The sequence below is a fragment of the Pungitius pungitius genome, chromosome 8 (genome assembly GCF_949316345.1).
Source record: "Pungitius pungitius chromosome 8, fPunPun2.1, whole genome shotgun sequence".
Classification (NCBI taxonomy): domain Eukaryota; kingdom Metazoa; phylum Chordata; class Actinopteri; order Perciformes; family Gasterosteidae; genus Pungitius; species Pungitius pungitius.
This window is the reverse complement of record NC_084907.1, coordinates 350,212-373,868: the sequence shown is the minus strand read 5'-3', so window position 1 is coordinate 373,868 and position 23,657 is coordinate 350,212. Positions and strand designations below refer to the sequence as shown.

The window sequence follows — 23,657 nt, the reverse complement described above, 5'->3', positions numbered from 1 at the left end:
AAATATACATGTATAGGGCCAAATCCAGGTTGAAAGTTTTGTTCATTTGAAAATCAAATGTGAAAGTTTAAGTTTTGGTCTTGAAATTATTTTTAGGTCGAATATAGTTTTGACTAGTTTTGAATATTTTTTTAATTCTTCACTTCTATACATTTTTTGATATTCTGTGCATTGTATTTTCCAGTTGCAGATCTTATATATTCAAGTTTCACTTATTTTTTTCACATTCAGATCTTTTTTTAGACTTTTGACCCTGATGCAGCGTAGGGGGCGGGGCATCAACTGAGAGTGACGTCTTATTACTTTGCTTTCCGCGGTGACTCGTTTTGACCCTGCGAGGCTCCCGTAGAGAATCTCTTCCGATAGAGGAGCGAAGCTGGTCAGTTAGCTCGTTTCGTGAAGGTCGTGAGTCCAAACCGGTGAGTGTTCGCTATTACTCTATTTTACCGTCTGTTTAACTCAACGTTTACATGTGTAGTATTAATAGTCCTCCATTTCGTCATTCATCCCTAATTATGCTGACTTCTTTTGGATAGTCAATCGCAGTGTCTAGCTTGTGTTAGCACATAGCAAGATGCTAAGAGAGATCGTTGGTATTGGTTCCACTGTCTTATTGATCGTTATCTAATCGAAATACGAATTACAGTATTTTTTATTAATAATCCCAACCACTTTGGCCGTAAATGTGCTTCTTCACTTAGCATCACGCTTACTGCTATTGCTAGCTAACGTCCACCGGACGCTCTTTGATGACGTCGGAGCATAACGTCCGCTAACACCGTGCGAAGCAGGACTCTGCCCCCCCCCCCCCCCCCCCATCTGACTGAGAGGTCACCCCCCAGTCATCGTTGTTATCTGACGCAGGGCTGAGGTTAAAGTTAACTGAGCTTTAAACCAGACTATGAATGTTTGACCAAGAAATGAGAAAAGCGAACATCTGTTTTAAACTCTTAAATCGTCATTCATCATGATATTCAATAATCAGCTTAAACAAGAGTAAGTTACATTTTACATCAAATATTTCATGTTAGTGATATGAAAACTGACATTGACATGTTCACTTGTTATGTTACAGGTTTGATGGTGTTTATAGTGAGACTTTGTTAACAGAAGAATAATTGTTATCTGCATGGAGGTCAGTCAGGTCTACCTATGGGGACAGGTGGCAAAAGTGAAGGCACTTTATTAGCTCTTTAGCATAGGAACGGTGCTTCAATGCTTTATTTGTTAGCGCCTTTAGCGTAGAAAACACCTTCCAACAGAATCATTCAGAGTGACTCAGGATGACAGATGATTAAAGTACACCGATCAAGATGCTGTCTCGCATGGTGGCACCTCAAGTGTAAAAAGAAACTATATATATATAAATATTAGGGCTGTCAAATGATTAAAAATTTTAATCAAATTAATCAGAATTTTCAGTGGATTAATCATGATTAATCACACCTGAATCCTAACCATTTTTTCTTTCTGAAATGCATACTAAAGATAAATAACAGGACACAGATACATAATTATTATTATCATCATTATTATTTTTTACATAAATACATGTTATTGATATTTGATTTTTTTTTAAATAATCAAAAAAATAATGCACAGATTATTATCAAATAATCAAAGCAATGTTATTTGATAAGTTACAGACTGATTTCCCTGCATGGCTCTAGAAGGGTCTCGAGCCTCTGCAGTTTATCCCACTCTGCTGTGAGTTTGTGCTCCTGATGGTCCAGGGCTGCGATGACCAGACATGACCAGACATGTCAACCCTCCCGAATTTCAAAGCCCCTCCCGAAAATCTCCCGGACCGACCTTTCTCCCGATTTCCACCCGAACAACAATATTGCTGCACCACCCGTCACTGGGCGCGCCGTTTCAGACCGAACAATAATAAAGGTTACACCTTAAAGTCGAGCGCGGCGATTAGAACGACTGGCGCTGCAAAGAGGGAGGGAGGGGGGGGGGAGGGGCGGGTCTCTGACTTGCTGAACCTGACGGCCTGACATATGCCTGCAGGTGGCAGTAATGTGTTGTAAAGGTTGAAGTGCATTCCCTAGAAGAAGAGTCAATTTCCTGACCTGAATCATTTGTCACACTACGCATGCGTGAAATGCGTCAAAAAAATTGACGTAATTAACAACAAACAGCTAATTAACGCCGTTAACGCGCTATTTTTGACAGCCCTAATAAATATATATATTAAAATAATTAAAAATCTCTTGTGTCTAGTTGATGTTTACATATTCATATTTGCACATGTGCATCTTATTTCTTAGATTTTACCTGACATATGATTTGTATATACATAAGAGGTGGATTAAACCTTCATTTTTGCACCAATATATCCATCTTTAAATAGATATCTATTAGTAGTTGCAGGTGAAAGGTTTAAAGTAAAAGGTATTAACGTTGCCATCCTTCCTTCAGGTAATAGTCATGTCTCTCCCTAAACCGTTGATGAGAGGGCTGCTGGGGAAGCGTCTCCGGTTCCACCTGCCCATCGCCTTTGGCCTGTCCCTCGTGGCCGCCATCGCTTTTAAGGTGAGAGACCCAACCTTCACAATACCACAAAATGAGACAACTCTCATCGTCTGAGCAATAGATAAATCTCCAAATGCTGCTTTGTGCTGTGATTTTTTTTTTTCACGAAAAGTGCACAGAATACGTCCAAATATTCACTATGTTCATTTCTAATTTTCATGTTTCTGGGAAATTAAAGATTCGTGGCAGATTTTATATTTTCACTTTTACTTTTTTGCCTCAGTTGATGCCCCCTCAGGGTCAACAGTTTGAATGTAAATACATATATATATTTGATTGAAATAAAATATTTTATTCAAAGAAATTATAGAATTGAGTCAAAACTATGTTCAACCCGAAAATTCTTCCGCTTATTTTTATTTTGAATACATTGAATTGAATATTTCAATATTGAAGACCAAATCTTAAACTTTCAGCTTCACATTTGTTTATCAAAGGATCAAAACGTTTGGCTCCATACAGATATTTCTTTATTATTCCCACAACGGGGAAATTCGGAAAGTGGACAGTGCACACAAGATGCATGGTAAAAGAAAGTAGCAAAATATCTTGCTCCATCAATAAATGTAATGTTTTGGCTTGTTTACAGGATTTAAATCATTTATATAACATTTTGAATTCTAAAAGCTCCATATTCTTTGTCTATAATGCTGTGATTTGTGTCCACTGAAGTAGGTCTTGAGGGAACGATATCAGCTTCTTGCTCCCAACAGAGATTTAGAATAAAATGAAATGTGGAATTTAATGTTCTAATGCGCTGAGCCTCTTGGTTTCTCCTCAGTACGGCGTGACAGAGCCGAGAAAAAAGGCCTACGCCGAGTTCTACAAGCAGTACGACGCCGTCAAGGAGTTCAACGCCATGAAGGAGGCCGGCGTGTTCGAGAGCGTGCAGCCCTCCGGAGAGTAGAGCTGTGAGTCAGTTTGTAGACCAAAGGGAGGAACATTAGTATTCTAGTTCTATCGATCGAGCAAACTACATCAAAGACCTTATTTAGGAACTTTACTTTTTTACTTTCTCTGTATTTATTTAACTGAAGAAGAATAACTTTGTAATAATGAGATTCCAAACGGGTTCATGTAAATATTAGTCACTGAGACTTGGAGGTTTGTCAGCAGACTGTCGGAGAAGCAGCATCTATTTGTCTTCCTGACCGTCTGATTTGTTTTCCTCCAGCTCTTCGTCCCCATCGCTCCTTCCTTCCGAGGATCAAGTTCTTCGCGTTATTGACTGGTTTAGACATGAACACGGCTGTGCTGTTTGGTTGCTCTAAATAAAATATTCTATTAATGTAAAAGTGCCTTTTTGTCTGAATTATTACCGATGTATGAGATGCACTTTTCAACTAATGGTGTCAAATATACTATTACATAAATGATGTAGAACGGTTAATCCCAGAGGTAGTTTTAGTACTGACAGTATTTACGATGAGCATTCTCTCCCACATCCAGTCATAACAGTTTAAAGCTGTTTTATACAGATTTCTAAGAAGAAAAAAAATGTAATGACCAGTAAATATCCTCTTGTATGAATCCTATTGCTCTATTAAAAAGGCTGGCAATCCCCATACTAAATCTTCACCAGAAACTGCTCTAAACTCACTAACTCCATTTTACGTCTGACCACCTCATCTCCTACTCGCTTCCTCTCTCTAACTTTGACTTTCTGAGTTTGTATCCTTCTGGTTGAAATGCACTTATTTTAAGTCGCACCGCAGCATCTCTGGCGCCGCCCTGCCGGTGTCGCGTCATTCTGCAGCATCTCTGGCGCCGCCCTGCCGGTGACGCGTCATACCGCAGCATCTCTGGCGCCGCCCTGCCGGTGACGCGTCATACCGCAGCTTCTCTGGCGCCGTCCTGCCGGTGACGCGTCATACCGCAGCTTCTCTGGCGCCGCCCTGCCGGTGACGCGTCATACCGCAGCTTCTCTGGCGCCGCCCTGCCGGTGACGCGGCGTGCCGCAGTCTTTGTCCGGCCCGCCTCCCCTATCTGACTTCCTGGTGCGTTTCAAACGGCCGCGAGCGGGTTTTGAAGAAAAGTCCAAAGTAGTTGGGGACCCTGTGAGGAAGAGAATGAACTCGGAGACGAGGCTCCGGTCCCGGTGTGAATTCTGCTCGGTGTCTACACCCCGCGTCACTTAGGGATTCACGGTTCTCGGCATGTGTTTCGCGGGCTGACGCGCGGACGAGACGCCGCGGGGAACGAACAGGACGCGCTCCCTGCTAGCTGCTAGCTGCTGCTAGCCACGTAGCTAGCGAGCTAGCAGGCGGTTGCTTTTGGAGTTAGCTTAGCGGAAGAAGGTGCCGTGACGCTGAGAGGAGGACAACATGGAGAATAAGGATAAAGTACTGATGAGGAACCACCCGCGCAGGTAAGGTGATGCTACTGATGAGAGGTCATCGATCATCAATCATTGATCGTGTCCGGTTAGCCGCAGGTAGTCTGATACCCGGTAACGCCGAGTGAGTGACGTCATCAACACCGGAGCAGAATTCACCTCAAGTAACCCTACAGTTCTGCAGTAGTACTTCTCACAATAACACAGTACCTGTACATTCGACCTCGTAAACAACAAAGAAAACTTATATCTCTATACTTCAGTTACATAGTAGATTATAATGATTAACCTAAATTAACTATTGGTAAATAATGCTACTTTACATTTTATATGTATATACATTACTGACTAATACTTTTACTTTTACAACACTAAACATTACACAACAAATGTATAGCTTCAAGTTAAACTAAATGTAATTAACTTTGAGTAATCATCAGTTACTTTTACTTGATTTCATGCTGAATTAAAATAATTTGTTGTATTACTTTACTGTTTATTTCTAAGCCCTTAGCGGATAGAAATAATCGTCATTCCCCATCATATGTTGGGTTTCAACTTGGGCCACTTTCACCCCTGAAGGTTTATCTAACTGTTATTTGTGTTTCCATGGCGGCGGAGGCTGCAGGTTTCAATGAGACCACACTGATGATTTTAGGTCGCGTAGTTTAATTGATCTTGGTTAGTCCGCTGAGCAAACCATATAAATAGGTTTTATTGACTTCACGTGTTTGTTTTAATGTGTTCCCAAATCAATGAAGTCACTCTGATTGGTTCATCCTCAGGTTATTGATCAGAAACTGTTCTCATCTTTCAGAATTCTCAAATGGAAAATTCTTAAGTTTTCCTCTGCAGGGTATTTGGTTGTGTTCAGATATTAATGCGTAGGTCATCACAGTTGATTGACAGGAGGAACCGAGTAGTTCCTGCTCGGTCCAGTAATCAGGAGGATGCTGCTGAAACTCTGCTTATCTTCTCCACTCGATGGTCGGCTGTTTCCTCATCAATGGGCCCCTGAGGGACTGCTGCTTTATTTAACTCGATGATTTATTGACATATTCCATTAAAGTTGTATATTTCAAACAGACTGTTTAGAAGTAAACAATGTTAGCCATGTTAGCTGTCGGCTAGCGCCCTGTTGTGATCGACAACCCCAACGTGATATCTTGCATCTTCTAACTGGGAACAGTGGAGCAGACTGGTCTCCTTTACCCTAACCTCGTCTTTGATTCCACATCCTGACCTTTGACCTTATTGGCCCTTGGAGGCATATTTCAGAACCTGCTCCACAGTGACTTGAGACTCTGTACTCATTCCCCTGTAGCTGTGTCTCCAGTGTTTGAAAGCTAGTTACTGATGGACAGGTGTCACTGAGTGTGAATGATGAGAGGAAGCGTTTGAGTGGTCAAAGACTAGAAAAGAGAAATACAAGAACAGCCTATTTTCCCGGATTCATTTCTTTGTTTTTCTAGAGCTTTGGATGCATTTGTTTCTTGGAGGAATTAAACATTCAGTCTCTTTGAAGAGTAAACCGACGGAGAAGAACTAGATAGTTGTTGTGCATATCTGCTCTGATTAAAGATGCCCCCCCCCCCCTCTCCACAGACAGCTGAAGAAGCTGAGCGAGGACAGCCTCACCAAGCAGCCAGAGGAAGTCTTTGACGTCCTGGAGAAGTTGGGTGAAGGGTGAGTCCGTCTGTCTGCCTCCCTTCTCTGCTCATCATCATAAACGTTGCCTCTTTGTTTCCTGTTTCTCAACGCACTTCCTGTTGAGTCGTTGTAAACGATGAGCTCAACTCACAGGAAGTAACGAAGCACTGGAGCTCTCAGTCGTTTATGGAAGATACTTTTAAAGATACTAGGAGGAAGACCTCGTCCTCCATCACAAGTCACACCTTCAGAACAATCTCCCCCGGGGGGGGGGGCAGCATTCCTACTGAAGAAGTCTCCATCAGGAAGTTATTTCTTAAACCGTGTAACAGGTTAAACTGGACCAACCACTGAGAGGAGCTGAGGTCACATGATCTTCCGATGCTATCGTCCCTCACCTGTTTTTCTTCATGGCCTTGCTTTTGCTTCTTGGAAACCACATTAACTATATGTTATGGATATTGCAGTTTATATATATATGTATACAGATATATATGTATATAAATCTGTGATATGATAAATACATTTAAATCATATGGAAATATAGTTATGCTTTAGATCTAATGAGTTTGTTAAATGTAAAATACGGATTTATTCCAGCTGCTCCTTGCTTTGCCTCGTGGACTCCTCCACAGGTCATGTGACCTCTCTCTGTGCGTGTGCAGGTCGTATGGTTGTGTGTTCAAAGCCCATTACAAAGAGACTGGGGAGATCGTAGCCATCAAGCAGGTCCCTGTGGAGTCGGACCTGCAGGAGATCATCAAAGAGATCTCCATCATGCAGCAGTGCAACAGGTGGGGGATTCTTCTAGTTGTACACGAGTCTGATCGTTGCCTTTGTCAGAATAATCACCTCCAGCTTGTGTTCAGCCCTCACGTGGTGCGCTACTACGGCAGCTACTTCAAGAACAGCGACCTGTGGATCGTCATGGAGTACTGTGGAGCCGGATCCGTCTCTGACATCATCCGGTTACGCAACAAGACGGTACACACACACACACACACACACACACAGTGTGCATAGAGCACAGAGGACATGTGACTGAGGGAGTCTTCTGTCCCCGTAGATGACAGAGGAGGAGATCTGCGCCATCCTGCAGTCCACTCTGAAGGGTCTGGAGTATCTTCACTTCATGAGGAAGATCCACAGAGACATCAAAGCAGGAAACATCCTGCTGAACTCTGAGGGTCAGGCCAAGCTGGCCGACTTTGGGGTGGCCGGACAGCTCACGGTGAGAAGTTACCTGGGTTTGGTTTCAATGGGTGCAAAGGTCAAACAGGCGGACATCTGTAGGGGTCAAAGTCCACTGTGACACCTGAACGTTACTTCTATGTGACCATGAGCTGAAGACCTCAAGGTGACCTTTTACAGAGTGATGTGGACATTTAGTCTCCCACCACAATGAGATGTAACTACAACGAGCTAACGGTAGCTAAGTGGTAACCTTGTAAACGCTTCATTTGAAATCATTGACATGTAGCCGAATAGATGTTCCATGAATCATCAACCTTTGGACTGCTCTCTAATCCCCCCGTCCTTTACGTCACTGTCACTCATGTTAAAGAAGGAATGATACCAAGTGGTACCTCAGATGAGTGAGATTTCCCTCAAAAGAAAGCCCAAAGGCTTGTAAATGCATGCTTAGCAGCGCTCGGTACCCTCCATGCTGCCTAGAACAGAGCCATGATTCCACAGATACCAGCTACACAGTAGTGACATAAACCTGGGTCACCTTGAAGTAGTCCCCGTCTCCTGGTGAGAGCCACATTATGCACCTGAGTGCGTGGCATCAGCTGACTAGATATCCATAACCCCGTTATGTTTATGTCTCTCTCTTCCTCAGGACACCATGGCCAAGAGGAACACGGTCATCGGGACGCCCTTCTGGATGGCTCCGGAGGTCATACAGGAGATCGGGTACAACTGTGTGGCAGACATCTGGTCCCTGGGCATCACGGCCATCGAGATGGCCGAGGGCAAGCCGCCCTACGCCGACATACATCCCATGAGGGTGAGGGGGGGGGGGGGGGGGGGGCGCGCTGCTCTGTGTGTGTTTGAGACTTCAGCTGGTTTATTACAGCTGTATGAACACCAAATAAATAGATTTCTTGTTGATTTGCAGCCATGAACCGATATGAAGTGATCCTGAAATGACCACCTAATAATAATAATAATAAAGTGTGACTTCATGTTCTGTCGATTCTCTCTAAATGGGGTCTGGAGTCCATGCTGACAGTGTAGCACATCATCAACACTCCAAATACGGATTGTTCCTAACAAAGAGTCTTTGATACGCATCTCTTGGTCTGCTCCGTACTAACATCAGGTATCAGAGACACACAAGAAAGATCTCTTCTATTTCCCTCCTTTCCTCTTCCAGGCCATCTTCATGATTCCCACCAACCCTCCACCGACCTTCAGGAATCCCGATCTGTGGTCACTGTCGTTCCAGGACTTCGTCAGCCAGTGTTTGGTGAAGAACCCTGAAAACAGGGCCACGGCCACACAGTTACTGCAGGTAACACCAAGGAAGCATTTATTTATTAAAGCATTTATTAATTTTAAATGAATACTTTCTTGTAGCTTCTCGTATGAAGATGTGGACACTTGTTCTCTCTCTCTTGGTCTCTTTCTCTTACGTTATCGCTCCCTTTTGTCCGTCCCTCCTCCAGCATCCCTTCATCAAGTCGGCTAAGCCCAGCTCGGTCCTCCGAGCTCTGATCACAGACGCCATGGAGATCAAACTGAAAAGACAAGAGGAGGCCGAGCAGAGACAGCAGGAGGACGAAGACAACTCGGTAACAGAAACAGCTCCTTTATTCATTATCTTTCATTCGGTTTTAACCTCCTCAAACATCCTTCAGATCACACAACGGAAGTATCACTGACTGTATAACAATGTGCACCCACCAGCTGCTATAACAAAGCGTATTGATCAGCGATGGGTGCCCCTGTGGGTCCTCGCCGTGAGGTAAAGTTGTCCCGTGTTTCAGGACGAGGACGAGGTGGACCAGGGCACGATGGTGCGGGCGGGTCCAGGCGACTCGGGGACCGTCCGGGCCGCCGGCTCGTTGTCGGGTTCCCTCAGCAGCACGGCTCGGACCATGATCGCCCACGACGACGACGACACGGGGACCATGAGGTCACAGCTGGGCACCATGGTCATCAACTCTGACGAAGAGGACGAGGAAGAAGCCGGCACCATGAAGAGTGAGTCCAGTGACGTCTCTTTCAAACGTGCATCTGAACTCTTTTCTAAAGGAAGAGCATTTTGCTGTTCACCCACTAGAGGGAGCTCTCTGTGTGTGGGGATGCTGAGCAGGGGATTTCCCAGAATGCATTGCTCTCCTAACACTCGGTATCAGGTTTATTGGCAGGAAGGCTTCACGTGTAGCAGAGTGCTTTGGTATTTTAGCGCTTCACAATAAATGTATTAAGAGGAAAGGAGAGCAGAAAGAAGAAGTGAACACACACACACACACACACGGTCTCCTGTCTGACATCCTCCTATCAAGTTAGTATTGATCTCCACTGCTTCAGTTCAAACTGCATTAAGACAGGAACATCTAGAGCTTATAATTACTTTAGCATCCTTTTAGTGTGTGTGTGTGTGTGTGTGTGTGTGTGTGTGTGTGTGTGTGTGTGTGTGTGTGTGTGTGTGTGTGTGTGTGTGTGTGTGTGGTGATATTGATCCTCACTAATGCTGCTGAATAATAAAAAGCCTTTTGATTGTTGCCACTGGGCTCCATGGTGCAAAGCTCTCGCAGCCTCTTCTTCACTTCTGATTGATGGTCACATGATCAATCAATCATGATGCCATAGTTTCACCTCGGAGCTCAGAATTCTGTTTTCAGCAGAATCTTATTAGAACAAGTGGTTCATTAAGGAGAGAGATTCAAACGACACACAAAGAGTTTTTTTTAGCGTCACATTGAAACGATGTGTTCAAGGACCGTCAGAAGACGACACCCTGACAACAGGGACCTGATAAGCGTCCGTTTTTAGTCTGGTGTCTCTGCTGTGTTGGATTAAAGTCTCCTCTGAGCCTTTTATTTGAAGTATAAATATCAGTCCAGTGTTTTCTATTTAGAGGCTCCTGCTGCTTCTTGTGCGTCTCGTAATCAAACCTAGAAACCGAGCCTTTGTTCAAGTGTCCCTCAGAGCTCTGTCCTCTTCCCATTGGTGAATGACCTCTTTTTGTGATCAAAATAGTTTTTTATTGATTTTCAGATATGCATTGAAAATCAACCATCCATTATCTATATATATATATATATATATATATATATATATATATATATATATATATACACACATACACATGTAGATATGCACATACACCTGCATACATATATACACACATGCACCCACAAAAACAAATTGTGGACAGAATAATACATGTTAGGTGTGTGTGTGTGTGTGTGTGTGTGTGTGTGTGTGTGTGTGTGTGTGTGTGTGTGTGTGTGTGTGTGTGTGTGTGTGTGTGTGTGTGTGTGTGTGTGTGTGTGTGTGTGTGTGAGAATCAAAAATATGTTTGTTTCCTTCTCTGCTTTTCAGTCCAAACATCTTCCTTTTGCTGCTCCTAAGCCGTAAATACTTCCCGAAATTCCCTTTCTCCTGTAACTTAAATGTACCTTTCAGGTCCCCCCCCACTAGACAGGGAGGGAGGGGGCAGACCTTTTTCTTCCAACCCAATAGAATCTGATGGTTGGGTGAGGTCAGCCGATACGTTTTAGCAACACGCGTTTAACGTGCCCTGCTTCAGGTGCAGCCCTCATTCTGCCCTCATTATTCCATTCAGTTGGTCATAAATTGGCCTCAGAGGGCTGTGCAGTCTGTAGACATGTGACCTCCTCTGTCCTAAAACAACTCCCCCAAAAATGACAAAGCAGTCGATGCGGAGAAAGAACCTCAGTGAAGCTCCGAGGAGGATTCCTCTATCGGGGTGAGCGCACTACGATGTAATCCAATAGAAATGAATCAGATATCCAGATGATGGTCCTGACCTCCTGCTCGTCTTCCTTTGACTTATTTGCCGTTGTGCCGTTAGAGAATCCTGGTTTCGGTAATCATCTCCTTCCCGTTAGAAGTAGGACGCTTATCCCGATGACTGAGGAACCCAGAAGACTTTGGGTTCATTTGATCTGGCGGGACATGTGATGGACGGTTGAACCACGTACGAGGACCAGGGCCTTGAGACGTAGTAATGGATGTGTGCGTCTGAATGTTTCAGGGAGAGACGAGACGATGCAGCCGGCCAAGCCCTCCTTCCTCGAGTACTTTGAGCAGAAAGAGAAGGAGGCCAACAGCCACAGGGGAGAAGGAGGAGACACTGCAGACAACTGCAGGCCGCCTGAAGGAGACCTGCAGGTGGTGAGTAACGCACACCTGCACACACACACCTGCACACGCACACACACCTGCACACGCACACACACACCTGCACACGCACACACCTTTACACCAGACAAGTGTCACCAGAAGGTAGTTGAAGACATCAGTGCACAGTATTTACTTTATGATCCAGTGACTAACGAGGTCCTGTGGTAGCCATTAGCTTAACGTTAGTATTAGGTGGTTGCTAAGCAACAGCAGTATTAAAAAGAGGAAACTTTTTCACAACGAGGCCGATCTTTTATGTTAATGAGAATAAATGTGAAACATGTTTTTTAGTAGCTATTTATACACAAGAAACCATCAAGTGCAGCCGATTGAATCCTGACGGGAACAGGAAGTGTGTGCGACGGCTTTATTGTCCCCTCAGGATGGAAACATATTTATTCTTTGATCTAAAGACTTATTTTTAGATCTGTCCACTCTGCTATTTCTGTATTCTGCTTCCAGATGTTGTCTCTTCATCACTTAGTAATCGAATCCTTTGGGTCCATTTTGAAGCTTTCCTTCATGGTTTCATTGTTTGGTTAAATGATCAGTCACATGACCTGTCCAAGCTTAAATGTGCCTTTCTATTGGCTACTTCTATCTGGACCTATGTTTCCTGTAATTAATCACTGAGGCTCTATAAACACCTGGAGGTATAAAGAGAACTTTGCCTCTTACCCTCACCAGTGTTATTTCTGCCCCATTGATTTGTGGGTAATAAATAGCCAAAGTGCTGCAGGAGGAGGGGGAGGGGAGGAGGGGGAGGAGGAGGGGGAGGGGGAGGAGGGGCAAATGCACTCATCAACCTCCTCGTTCAGGTATTTCTAGAAGAAATCAATATCCGACAAAGTCCAATAAGATGAATCCAGATGATTCTCTAATATGAACAAACGTGAACCGTCTTCATGGATGAGAGCAGATGAACGGAGGAGATGTCTTACTGTTCTGTCCCAGATATTCAGAGGAGCTCTCCTCTGGAGCCGAAGAGTCAGCAGATAATGTTCTCTACAAGTCTCACCTGGGCAGAATGAGCCTTTGGATCTGCTTCCTGTTTGGGGAGCTGGAAACAAGCAGTTTTTTAAAATCCTGAAAATGATAATGTGTGTTTGCAGGTGAGCTCGTGGTCGGTGGAGGAGCTCCGCCTCCGTCTGGCCTCTCTGGACCCTCAGATGGAGCAGGAGATAGAGGAGATCCGGCAGCGCTACCAGACCAAGAGGAGGCCCATCCTGGACGCCATCGAGGCCAAGAAGCGCCGGCAGCAGAACTTCTGAGGGGGAAACCATAGAAGAAGAACTTCCAACCTCTGAGGGAACCGTTTTATAGGTCCTTCAGCAGAGGATCTGAACTCTGCAGATCTTCCTCTTTGTTACACTGGATTCATTCTTCTTCTTTACGTCGCGGTACATCATTGCTTAAAGTACCGGAGGTTCCCGTCGTCTGTGGACTTCACGGAACCATCTGTGGACTTCATGGAACCATCTGTGGACTTCACGGAACCATCTGTGGACTTCATGGAACCATCTGTGGACTTCACGGAACCATCTGTGGACTTCACGGAACCATCTGTGGACTTCACGGAACCATCTGTGGACTTCATGGAACCATCTGTGGACTTCATGGAACCATCTGTGGACTTCACGGAACCATCTGTGGACTTCACGGAACCATCTGTGGACTTCATGGAACCATCTGTGGACTTCACGGAACCATCTGTGGACTTCACGGAACCATCTGTGGACTTCACGGAACCATCTGTGGACTTCATGGAACCATCTGTGGACTTCATGGAACCATCTGTGGACTTCACGGAACCATCTGTGGACTTCACGGAACCATCTGTGGACTTCATGGAACCTTGGACCTTCTGGTAAAGGTTTGTTCAATTGAGAACTGATCCACGCCGCGTCGACCCGGTAACAAACAATAAGGAAGGAAATGGTTTTATTCTTCATCACTCAGCTGAACGTCTTCATGCGGTACTTGTTCCTGTTTGTTGTGTTTTCTACTTACAGACGTCTTCAATGTTCATAACTCATTGGGTTTTATTTCTGTTTCCTAAAAACATGATGGACCTCGGTGTCCAGTCATCAGATAACAGACAACATCCAAATCTTCCTAAAAAGAGCTGTTCACTGCTCAATCACTTTAAGTATTTATTTCACCCCCCTCAAAAGATCAATGTTGACATTTTTCTCTCTATTGCATTTCATAAAATATATATATATATATGTATGTATGTATGTTTGTCTCCTAAAAGACTAAACACCGATTCCTATAGTGAACAAACTTAATTCAACAGAATGATCCTTAAACCTGAATAATCATAATTTTAAATAATCAACAGTCCAAACAACACAAAGTGGAATGTAAAAAAGCATTTAAAGTCTGTTGCTTGATGTCATCCTCATCATCATCATCATCACTATTGATTTCCTCATGTTCCTCTCTGTTTAACCTGCAGCGATATTCTTCGTACATCTGCGTACATTTTCTTCCTTGCTGAGTCAACAGATTTATGGCACTGACTCATCAAAGTGACACTGAATGAGATTTATTAAGAGAGTTGCTGGAAGCCTTCGGTCTGAAGCTAAAGAAGCTACAGTTTGAGGCTTGAAGCTACCGCCTGAAGCCGCCTCCCCCTCATCAGCAGCACGTAAGCAGCTTTATTTTTCTACGTATCTTTAGAAGTTCCACAGAGAACCAGCTGCTCAGGTCATTGAGCTCCTCAGGGTGTAACAATAGAAGCTTAACATTGTGTAAATATACAAGCACATCTGGCTGTATTTGTTTGTTCTGATTACAGCCGACGGGTTTGAGGCCCAAAACGACACGCTGTCATTGAGTTATGTTTACATATTTAACGGTTATCAAGGAGTCAATGATCCACATGTCTGAAACCATCCAAACTAAAAAGGGAAATATAACGAAATAATGCGGCTGGTTTGTTATTAAATTTGATGCCTGCTGAAACGTAGTCGTGATCACTGGAAGAAACAAAAGTTTCTCGTCCCTTAGACTGGTTTCTGTGATGTTCTGTGTTCATTAAAACATAAAGTCTCTGCTCAGTGAGAACCCCACATGAGCATAAAATCACAAACACGTCATGAAAAAGGAATTTACGGATTACAACCGTTTCTTCAGATTTTTGTTTTCAATTCTTTTGTATTTTTCTTTGTTTCTTTTCTGACCTTTTTCACTTTGTTTGGCTCTGAATTTTTATTCTGCCTTAAATAATTGAGTGGAAGTTTATGTTTGACATCACTGATATTTCTTCTGTTGAATAAATAAATGAAACTGAGGGCATTTAAATCACTTGTTGTTGTTTTTTTGTGGTTAAAATCTTTTCTGAGGTTTTTCAAAGATTATTTGAAATAAATTAAAATATTGTTATTATATATAATATATAATAGTATTTCATTTAAATCATTAAATCTAATCTAGTGTGATGTGTGTGTTATTTCTGTTTAACTATCTTTGTGAGGACCAGTTCGATTTTATGACCTCTATAGTGGGGACACTAACCCACACTGGTTAAACTAATTATTGATCAATACCAGTGATTGGATATCACTCATAGCCTTGACAACTTCTTATTCTCCAGTTTGGAGGAAAATGTTCCGATAGAAAGATCAAATGTAAGCCGGGTTTCTCCTGCTCCACGTAAAACTGTTTCAAAAAGGAAACAAACTCAAAGCAGAATCAATATTATTACTCTCATTGATTCATTAAATATTTGATTTTTTGGAGCTCATTTAAAATATTTAATATACCGCTGTGTACTTTGTGAATTTCCCCAAGTGATCAATTTAATCATTTGAAATCATAGTTGATTTTGTGATGACATTTTCCCATTACTCTCATCTTTTATGTAACTTTTTTTAATGTATCATGCTACTGAGATATTGCATAAATGTAGTGTTATTAGCATAGTCACAGTGTTAGCATACCTTCTTTTTCTTTTTCCCTTCCTGTTCAATTAAGTGTTGGTCGCTCACTGTCGTTTTTTTTATGTCGGTGAGAACAAACTAAACGTTGGTTGGAAGAAGGACGGAATCCACAGGACGTCAGGCGCCATCTTTGTCTCCACAATCACAGAGAAGATCCCTGACTCTCCAGCAGCTCCTTCCTCTTCAGGAGGGCGGAGTAGGACGGGTGTTCCACGTAGCTGTAGTTGACGACGCCTCCGTCGTCCTCGTCCTGGATGTCTTCCTCCATGTCGTCGGTGTCGTCCTCGTTCACCTCGTCCTCGCAGCTCATCCTCACCTTCCTGCGGTGGTTGTTCCTCACCGAGGCCTCCAGGGCCTTCTGCTTCCGGTAGAAGTGGGAGAACTTGTTGAAGATGATGGTGATGGGCAGCGACACCACCAGCGTGCCGCCCAGGATGCAGCCGCCCGCCGCCAGCTTCCCAGCCACCGTGACGGGAACTACGTCACCGTAGCCGACGGTGGTCATGCTGACCGTCCCCCACCACCAGCAGGCCGGGATGGTGTCCAGACCGACGCCCTGGAGGGGAGACAATACCATATGATGAAATAATATGATGACTATAAAACAAAACTATAAAAACTATACAATATGATAGAAATAGAATAGGACAACAAAACAAAAAGCTAAGGATAAAACAATATAATTGAGATAAATATGATACCGACATTACAATAAAGATATGATAAAATGGTAAAAGGATTACCTCCTCGTACTCGGCCGTGTAGGCGATGCCGGAGAAAACTGACACTCCCACAGCAAGGTAGAGCAGCAGGATGCCGACTTCTCTGTAGCTGTGCTGTAGAAAGGAGACGAGCACAAACACGTAAACCTATATGTATCATCTGCTCACATACATGAGACACATCTGCTCATCTTTACTGACTCATCTGGCCTTCTCTCCCGTCAAAAAGGTGGAACCCTATAGGCTATGTAGCATGGCTAATAAGTGATAAAAGCTAAAGCAATTAACATCAAACTTATCATTCAAAAGATTCTTCATCATTCTTGACAATGCCTTCATAACTCAAGTGAACGTGCCTTGTGTTTCTGCATAACCCCCAGGGTTCACTTCTCTGAAACAACCAGTGGGGACAATGCCCCCACTACTACCTCCGCGGTAGTGCACTCAAGACTTGGCAGGAGCGGGATTTGAACCCACTGGCGGCGCTTACAGAGGCTTTCGGCTCCTTCTTGCACCCCTACACTACCAGTCCTGGTCACATTTTGGCAACTTTGATTCTCCTATTTAACCTTGAGCATGTGAGTTAAACCTCAAAATTCTTTTTAAATGCTATTTCCACATCTGGGCTTGAACCTACAACCTTCAAGTGCAGTGCAGGGGCTTATGTCAGCAGCTCTTCCGCTGTGCTACTTCAGCACACACTAATCAGCCCTTTGTTTGTTGTATTTAACCTTGAGATTGCTACTCAAACCTGAAGTAAAGCCAAAGGCTCAAACCCAAGACTGGGCTTGAACCGACAACCTTCAAATGCAGTGCAGGCTTATGTCAGCAGCTCTTCCACTGTGCTAATTCACCACACACTAACCAGCCCTTTGTTTGTTGTATTTAACCTTGAGATTGCTACTCAAACCTGAAGTAAAGCCAAAGTCTCAAACCGAAGACTGGGCTTGAACCCACAACCTTCAAATGCAGTGCAGGCTTGTGGCAGCAGCTCTTTCGCTGTGCTAATTCACCACACACTAAACAGCCCTTTGTTTGTTGTATTTAACCTTGAGATTGCTACTCAAACCTGAAGTAAAGCCAAAGGCTCAAACCCAAGACTGGGCTTGAACCGACAACCTTCAAATGCAGTGCAGGCTTATGTCAGCAGCTCTTCCGCTGTGCTAATTCACCACACACTAAACAGAGACTGCTACTCAAACCTCAAAACTCTTTCAAAGCAGAAGTGATGTCTGCATGAAGGGGCTTGAACCCTCAACCTCAGACAGCAGGTTGGAGCCTGCAGCCCTGCAGTTGTTCCCTTGTGCTATTCAAGCACATACCTCATTGCGTCCGTTTCTCATATTAGACCTTGGGATTGTTTACTAAACCTCAAAACTCTTTCAAAGTTTACAGTTTGAAGCCCTGACTGCAACCAAACCCTCCTTCTGAGAGAGCAGGTTTGAACTGAGGATCCTCCACACTTCAGCCTTCCTGCTATCTCCCTGCACTGTTCCACCACACACCTGTTGATGCTTTTGAATCCAACCTCAATTCTCATAGATTCTCAGGCTGGAATCCACAACCGTTCCATACCGTTATAATAGAATTGCAGGTCAAGTAAAGTCATATAATGGCATTTCTAATAATTGATTTCACTACCTTTATGCTGTGATCCTTATTTCACTTTTTTCGACATGTGTGCTGATGCCCGCGTGTGAATTGAGAGGATCCATGCCGACTCCCCTATGGAGCTAAACCAGTCTGAGGGTCCTCCTCAGCTGAGTGGAGAATAAATCCCGGAAGAAATAAACACGTTTGACACACGGCACCTTGAGGAGAGAGAATCAAATCCCAAATGTGGATCAGGAAGGTCAGCTTTGATTCCACTAGAGACACCAGAACTCACCGTGATTCACAGTGTCACTGTTTGTTTAATTTAAAATTAGGGCCGGGACTTTAGCGCGTTAATTACGATTAATTAATTACAATGTGAATTAAGATTAATTAATTACACAAAAAATAACACATTATTTTTATATACATATATATATGTGTGTATAAGACATTTCCAGTGATTTTACAGCCTTTTAACATCTCAACGTGTAGCTTCAGAAGGAGCATCAGCTTCACTACTAGACTGAATTATTGTCAGTGGTTTTATGTTAAATCGTCTCAGATCTGAGATTTAATCTGACGTCTGGTGTTTTTAAATCGGCCAGGAAAGCTCTCAGCAGCGTTTATGAAAGTGCTGCTTTGTTCTGGATGTAAATGTATTGCATCAAAATCCAGTTAGAGCTCCTCTTAGCTCCTCTTCCTCCTTGTCTTCTTCCCCAGGGAAAGGAGACGTAACGTGACCCTCGGCTTCTCTGCTGGTCCGACTGACCATCGCTTAGCGTAACTATGTTACACCTCAGACTCCCACTGAATCAGGACTTCCACTAGATCTTAGCAGAAGGTTGGCAGAAGGTCAAACAGAAGGTCACACCGAAGGTCAGTCAGGAGTTCAGCAGAAGGTCAAACAAAGACACAAAGACGGTTGCACAGAAGGTCAAACAGAAGATCACCCTGAAGGTCAGCAGAAGGTCACACAGAAGGTCAAACAGAAGATATGTGTTCTCACCCGGAGAGTCGCTCCCAGAGAGCGGAGACCCGTCGAGTGTCGGGCCAACTTCAGAACTCTGAAGATCCTCATTAAGCGGAACACCTGAGGGACAGAGACGCTTTGTTGAATCTCCTCATGAAGAAGGGTACAAATAACTAACATGTTTAAGACTACTTGAGATAAACATGTTACAGATCCATCAGGTGATCAGAAGCTGGGAGGAGCCAATCAAAATGCTAAGTCATCTGATCTGCTGGATGGAAATACAGTTTATTGTGTATAGTATATTAGTACACAAGAGTATGTATTATGTAAATTTTTGTATTACTATGAATATTATAGGATGACCAATGAGAAACTTCTGAACCTGTACGAGTCGTCCCAGAACTCCCAGTTCGGACTCGGGTCCCACAGCTGTGTCAAACAGCAGGGTGACGTAGACCGGAGCCACAGACACCAGGTCGATGATGTTCAAAGGGTGGTGCAAGAACTTCCTCCTGTTCGGAGCGAGCAGCAGCCGGGTCACCACCTCACACACAGACAATACTCATTAGAAGCAGCAGAGCCAGAACCCCCAGTACCACCAGTACTATCAGTAACCAGTAGAACCAGAACCAATAGTAGCACCATTAGAATCAGAACCACCAGTACTATCAGTAACCAGTAGAACCAGAACCAGTAGAACCAGAACCACTAGTACCGCCATTAGAATCAAAACCACCAATAGAACCAGTAGAAACAGAACCACCAGTTTAACCAGTACCACCAGTAACACGTCTTACCTCGAAGGTGAACCAGCAGGTGCAGAAAACATCCAGAGCCTGCATGGAGGGGTCCTCCATCACCTTCCCTTCACCATCAAAGGTCTGAGAGGACAGAGGAGAAAAGGACATTGGATGGAGGACAGAAGAACAGAGGAGAGAAAAAACATCTTTCACCAGTGTTTGTTACACTGTGTTGTGTTGTGTTTTTTACTGGTGTCTTTCACAGGTGTCTTTCACTGGTATCCTTTAGCAGTGTCTTTTAGCAGTGTCTTTTACCTGTGTCTTTCACAGGTATCCTTTAGTGGTGTCTTTTAAGGTGTTACTCACCTGATACTCAGGGATGCTGCTGATGCACATGGAGGCGATGGAGGCGACCACCACCCCAATGGAGACCAAGCTGAAGAGCTTACTGGGAAGGGAGTAACTCGGATTCTCCAGAGTCAACCACAGACACTTCCTCACGTTACCATGACGCACTTCCTGGAAGTGGAGCATGTCTCTGTGAGGGACAAGAGAGAGAGAAGAGATGAGGAGGAAGCGGCCATGGAGATCTACCTACATCAAAAAAGCTATTGTATGTATGCTCTAAATACGTTACATTTGGCATTCCCTTAAAATTGGAACTATATACTTCTGGGTGGAAGTTTCAACCAAGTCTCTGTTGCTGTTATCCTCCATCTGTCAGCATCCGTCCCCTTCTTCTCGCTGAGGTTCGTTAGTAATCGGCACCACCAACTCTTCGACCATATTTACCCACACGGCCTGTTGGGCAGCCCTGTGTCACAGTAAGCCTGTTCCTCGCCCTGTCTTTTCTGTCCTCTCTCCTTCCTCTTCCCTCTGAACTATCCTCTGTCCTCTTTTCTACCTACAGATCTGAGATCTGTCTGTCCTTACCGGTTCAGGTCTGAGATCTCGTCCACCGATGTGTCTTCGCTGCTCACCTCGCTGTCCTCGTCCCAGCTGTGATGGCGGCTGCCCTCTAGCTTGCGGTCATGGTAACGGTAACTACAGCAACTGTCCAGGAAGAACTCGTTGATGCCCCAGTACTCTATCTCCTGACTGAGGAGGACACGTCAGGAAATCATGTGATGTAGAGAGAGTGTGTGTAGGACTGGTGGACAAAAGACGGGGGACAGAATGTAGCGTGTGTCAGGCAGGATGACAGACCTGAAGGAGAAGACACACAGCTCCTCCATGATGTGGAGTTTCCCCGTCTGGTAGAAGTGGAGGACGTAAGGGAAGAGGCCCGGATTCCTGTCAAAATAAAACTCCTTCTGCTGCACGTCGTAGTCGTCACACACCTGCAGAGAGAGGGAGACGAGAGACACAGATGAGAGAGGACGTCCTGGTCCTCCAGCCACCCGTAGGACGTCCTCCAAACACACGCACAACATCCTGAACCAGGGCGTCCTTCACCCACCTGCAGGATGTCCTCCTCCGAGTCACATGACAGCAGCTTTCCCAGCCGTGTGTTGGGGAACCTCCTCAGCGTGCTGCAGCAGAGGCTCCTCTTCAGACCGCCGACATTGATGTGGACCAGACCTTCGCCGGAGTCCTGCTGGGCCCAGCGGGGAAGATGCTCCGTCACCATGGTTACCTGCCGGTGACCCATGACATCATCACACTTAGATCTCCGGCTGAGAAAACGTTGGGACGTTCTGGCAAGAAGAAGACTGAGAAGACCCGTTCTTTGAGCCCTGCTTTGTCGTGAAGCCTCTGTGATTCCATCTCATCTGCCAAAAGCTTCTCTGAGATATGACGAGCAGACACTAATCTAAACGTACGAGACGTCCTGAAGTCCCTTAATGTCACGTAATCCAGTTAGAGAGAGGGCAGTAGACTCAATGCTGTTTGACTGAACCAGAACCTCTACGTCGCTGAGTCTCTATGTCTCTACGTCTATGAGTATCTATGTCTTTGAGTCTCTACGTCTATGAGTCTCTATGTCTATGAGTCTCTATGTCTCTATGTTTCTGAGTCTCTACGTCTATGAGTCTCTATGTCTCTATGTTTCTGAGTCTCTACGTCTATGAGTCTCTATGTCTCTACGTCTATGAGTCTCTATGTCTCTACGTCTATGAGTATCTATGTCTTTGAGTCTCTACGTCTATGAGTCTCTATGTCTATGAGTCTCTATGTCTCTATGTTTCTGAGTCTCTACGTCTATGAGTCTCTATGTCTCTATGTTTCTGAGTCTCTATGTCTATGAGTCTCTATGTCTCTACGTCTCTGAGTCTCTACGTCTATGAGTCTCTACGTCTATGAGTCTCTATGTCTATGAGTCTCTATGTCTCTATGTTTCTGAGTCTCTACGTCTATGAGTCTCTATGTCTCTATGTTTCTGAGTCTCTACGTCTATGAGTCTCTATGTCTCTACGTCTTTGAGTCTCTACGTCTATGAGTCTCTATGTCTATGAGTCTCTATGTCTCTATGTTTCTGAGTCTCTACGTCTATGAGTCTCTATGTCTCTATGTTTCTGAGTCTCTACGTCTATGAGTCTCTATGTCTCTATGTTTCTGAGTCTCTACGTCTATGAGTCTCTATGTCTCTACGTCTCTGAGTCTCTAGGTCTATGAGTCTCTACGTCTATGAGTCTCTATGTCTCTATGTTTCTGAGTCTCTACGTCTATGAGTCTCTATGTCTCTACGTCTCTGAGTCTCTACGTCTATGAGTGTCTACGTCTCTGAGTCTCTGTCTACACGTCTCTACGCCTCTGAGTCTCTACGTCTCCGAGTCTCCACGTCTCTATGTCTCTACGTCTCTACGTCTATGAGTCTCTACGTCTATGAGTTCCTATGTCTCTGAGTATCTGAGTCTTTGTTCCTGCTGGTTTTTAACCTAAGAGATCACATCTGTCTCCATGGGGGACAGGGTCGCTTACGGTGTCCTTGTAGCAGTTTAGTGTCTTCATAGTTATTTAGTGGGTCTTCGTAGTCAGTTGAAAGGTTTATGTTAAGTCGGTTGTAAATGAACATCAATACATCATAAGAGTATTTGGATACAGGAAGTAGTCTTAAAGCTTTACAGACATCCAGAGCTTCCTCCCACATGCTTCTTCACTCATTTAAAATCACACGACCCCCTTTGAGGTCTACATTTATCTCCATTTAGCAGGAAAAACAAGTTTGATGAAGTAAAAAGTAGAATCTGTTGTCTTGAATCCTCTTCTATCAGTGAGGCAGAAACATCTCAAGAACTCACGATGTCTCCACGGGAATAAGAGATTCAGGGAAAGGAACATTTAAATAATCAGGTAAAAATCATACCTGCGAGTTCAATCACAACGCTCCTTCATCACTGCATCCTCATCTTCATCGCCCCCCTCACAAAGCCTGTTCACCCCATGGGCCGTTTTTTAAGTTTTCTACTCTCAGGAACGAATCTGATGCTGAGAAGAAAGAACAAATCAAGAAGCAGAGGAAGACGAGATGAGGTGCTCGTCTCCCCTGAAGCGCGTGAGGAAATGTCCTTCCTGCTGCCTGGAACCGGGAGAGAGTCCGGTATCGGGGCAGGGGGGGGGTCCGGTAACAGGGCGTCCTCTCTCCTCCCGACGCTTCGGCTTTTTCCGTCACTGAAGCGGAAATACCTTCAAACACAGAACTGCTGATGTGATGAAGTTATTGTGATCCTGGACGACGCGTACGTGCGCGTGTCTTCCTGTGCGCGTGTGCGTGTGTTAAATGAGACCTTGGGGAATCATTTTATTTATATTTTTTATTTTTTATATTTA

The 23,657-nt window shown here is 44.3% G+C and overlaps 3 protein-coding genes across 3 annotated transcripts; 2 read left to right on the top strand and 1 right to left on the bottom strand.

The window, feature by feature from the left end:
• The first annotated feature begins 282 nt into the window (after positions 1-282).
• Positions 283-3,839, top strand: LOC119194233 (cytochrome c oxidase subunit 6C-1). Its single transcript, XM_037448413.2, has 4 exons — positions 283-419; positions 2,428-2,541; positions 3,323-3,452; positions 3,716-3,839. The coding sequence occupies exons 2-3, from the start codon at positions 2,437-2,439 to the stop codon at positions 3,446-3,448; spliced, it is 231 nt and encodes a 76-aa protein (XP_037304310.1). The 5' UTR covers positions 283-419; positions 2,428-2,436; the 3' UTR covers positions 3,449-3,452; positions 3,716-3,839.
• A 672-nt stretch (positions 3,840-4,511) lies between these two features.
• LOC119194222 (serine/threonine-protein kinase 4-like) lies at positions 4,512-13,330 on the top strand. Its single transcript, XM_037448398.2, has 11 exons — positions 4,512-4,909; positions 6,482-6,562; positions 7,192-7,320; positions 7,396-7,510; positions 7,593-7,757; positions 8,370-8,537; positions 8,907-9,044; positions 9,199-9,324; positions 9,520-9,736; positions 11,760-11,899; positions 13,021-13,330. The coding sequence occupies exons 1-11, from the start codon at positions 4,866-4,868 to the stop codon at positions 13,177-13,179; spliced, it is 1,482 nt and encodes a 493-aa protein (XP_037304295.2). The 5' UTR covers positions 4,512-4,865; the 3' UTR covers positions 13,180-13,330.
• Positions 13,331-15,069: 1,739 nt separating this feature from the next.
• On the bottom strand, positions 15,070-23,463 carry si:dkey-43k4.5 (potassium voltage-gated channel subfamily S member 1). The gene is made up of 10 exons (XM_037448399.2): positions 23,194-23,463; positions 21,346-21,522; positions 21,093-21,226; positions 20,820-20,984; positions 20,253-20,424; positions 19,944-20,027; positions 19,529-19,690; positions 19,180-19,263; positions 16,599-16,691; positions 15,070-16,411 (listed from the first exon to the last, which is right to left on the bottom strand). Exons 2-10 carry the CDS (start codon positions 21,514-21,516, stop codon positions 15,998-16,000), a joined length of 1,479 nt encoding a protein of 492 aa, XP_037304296.2. The 5' UTR covers positions 21,517-21,522; positions 23,194-23,463; the 3' UTR covers positions 15,070-15,997.
• Between the last annotated feature and the right edge of the window lie 194 nt (positions 23,464-23,657).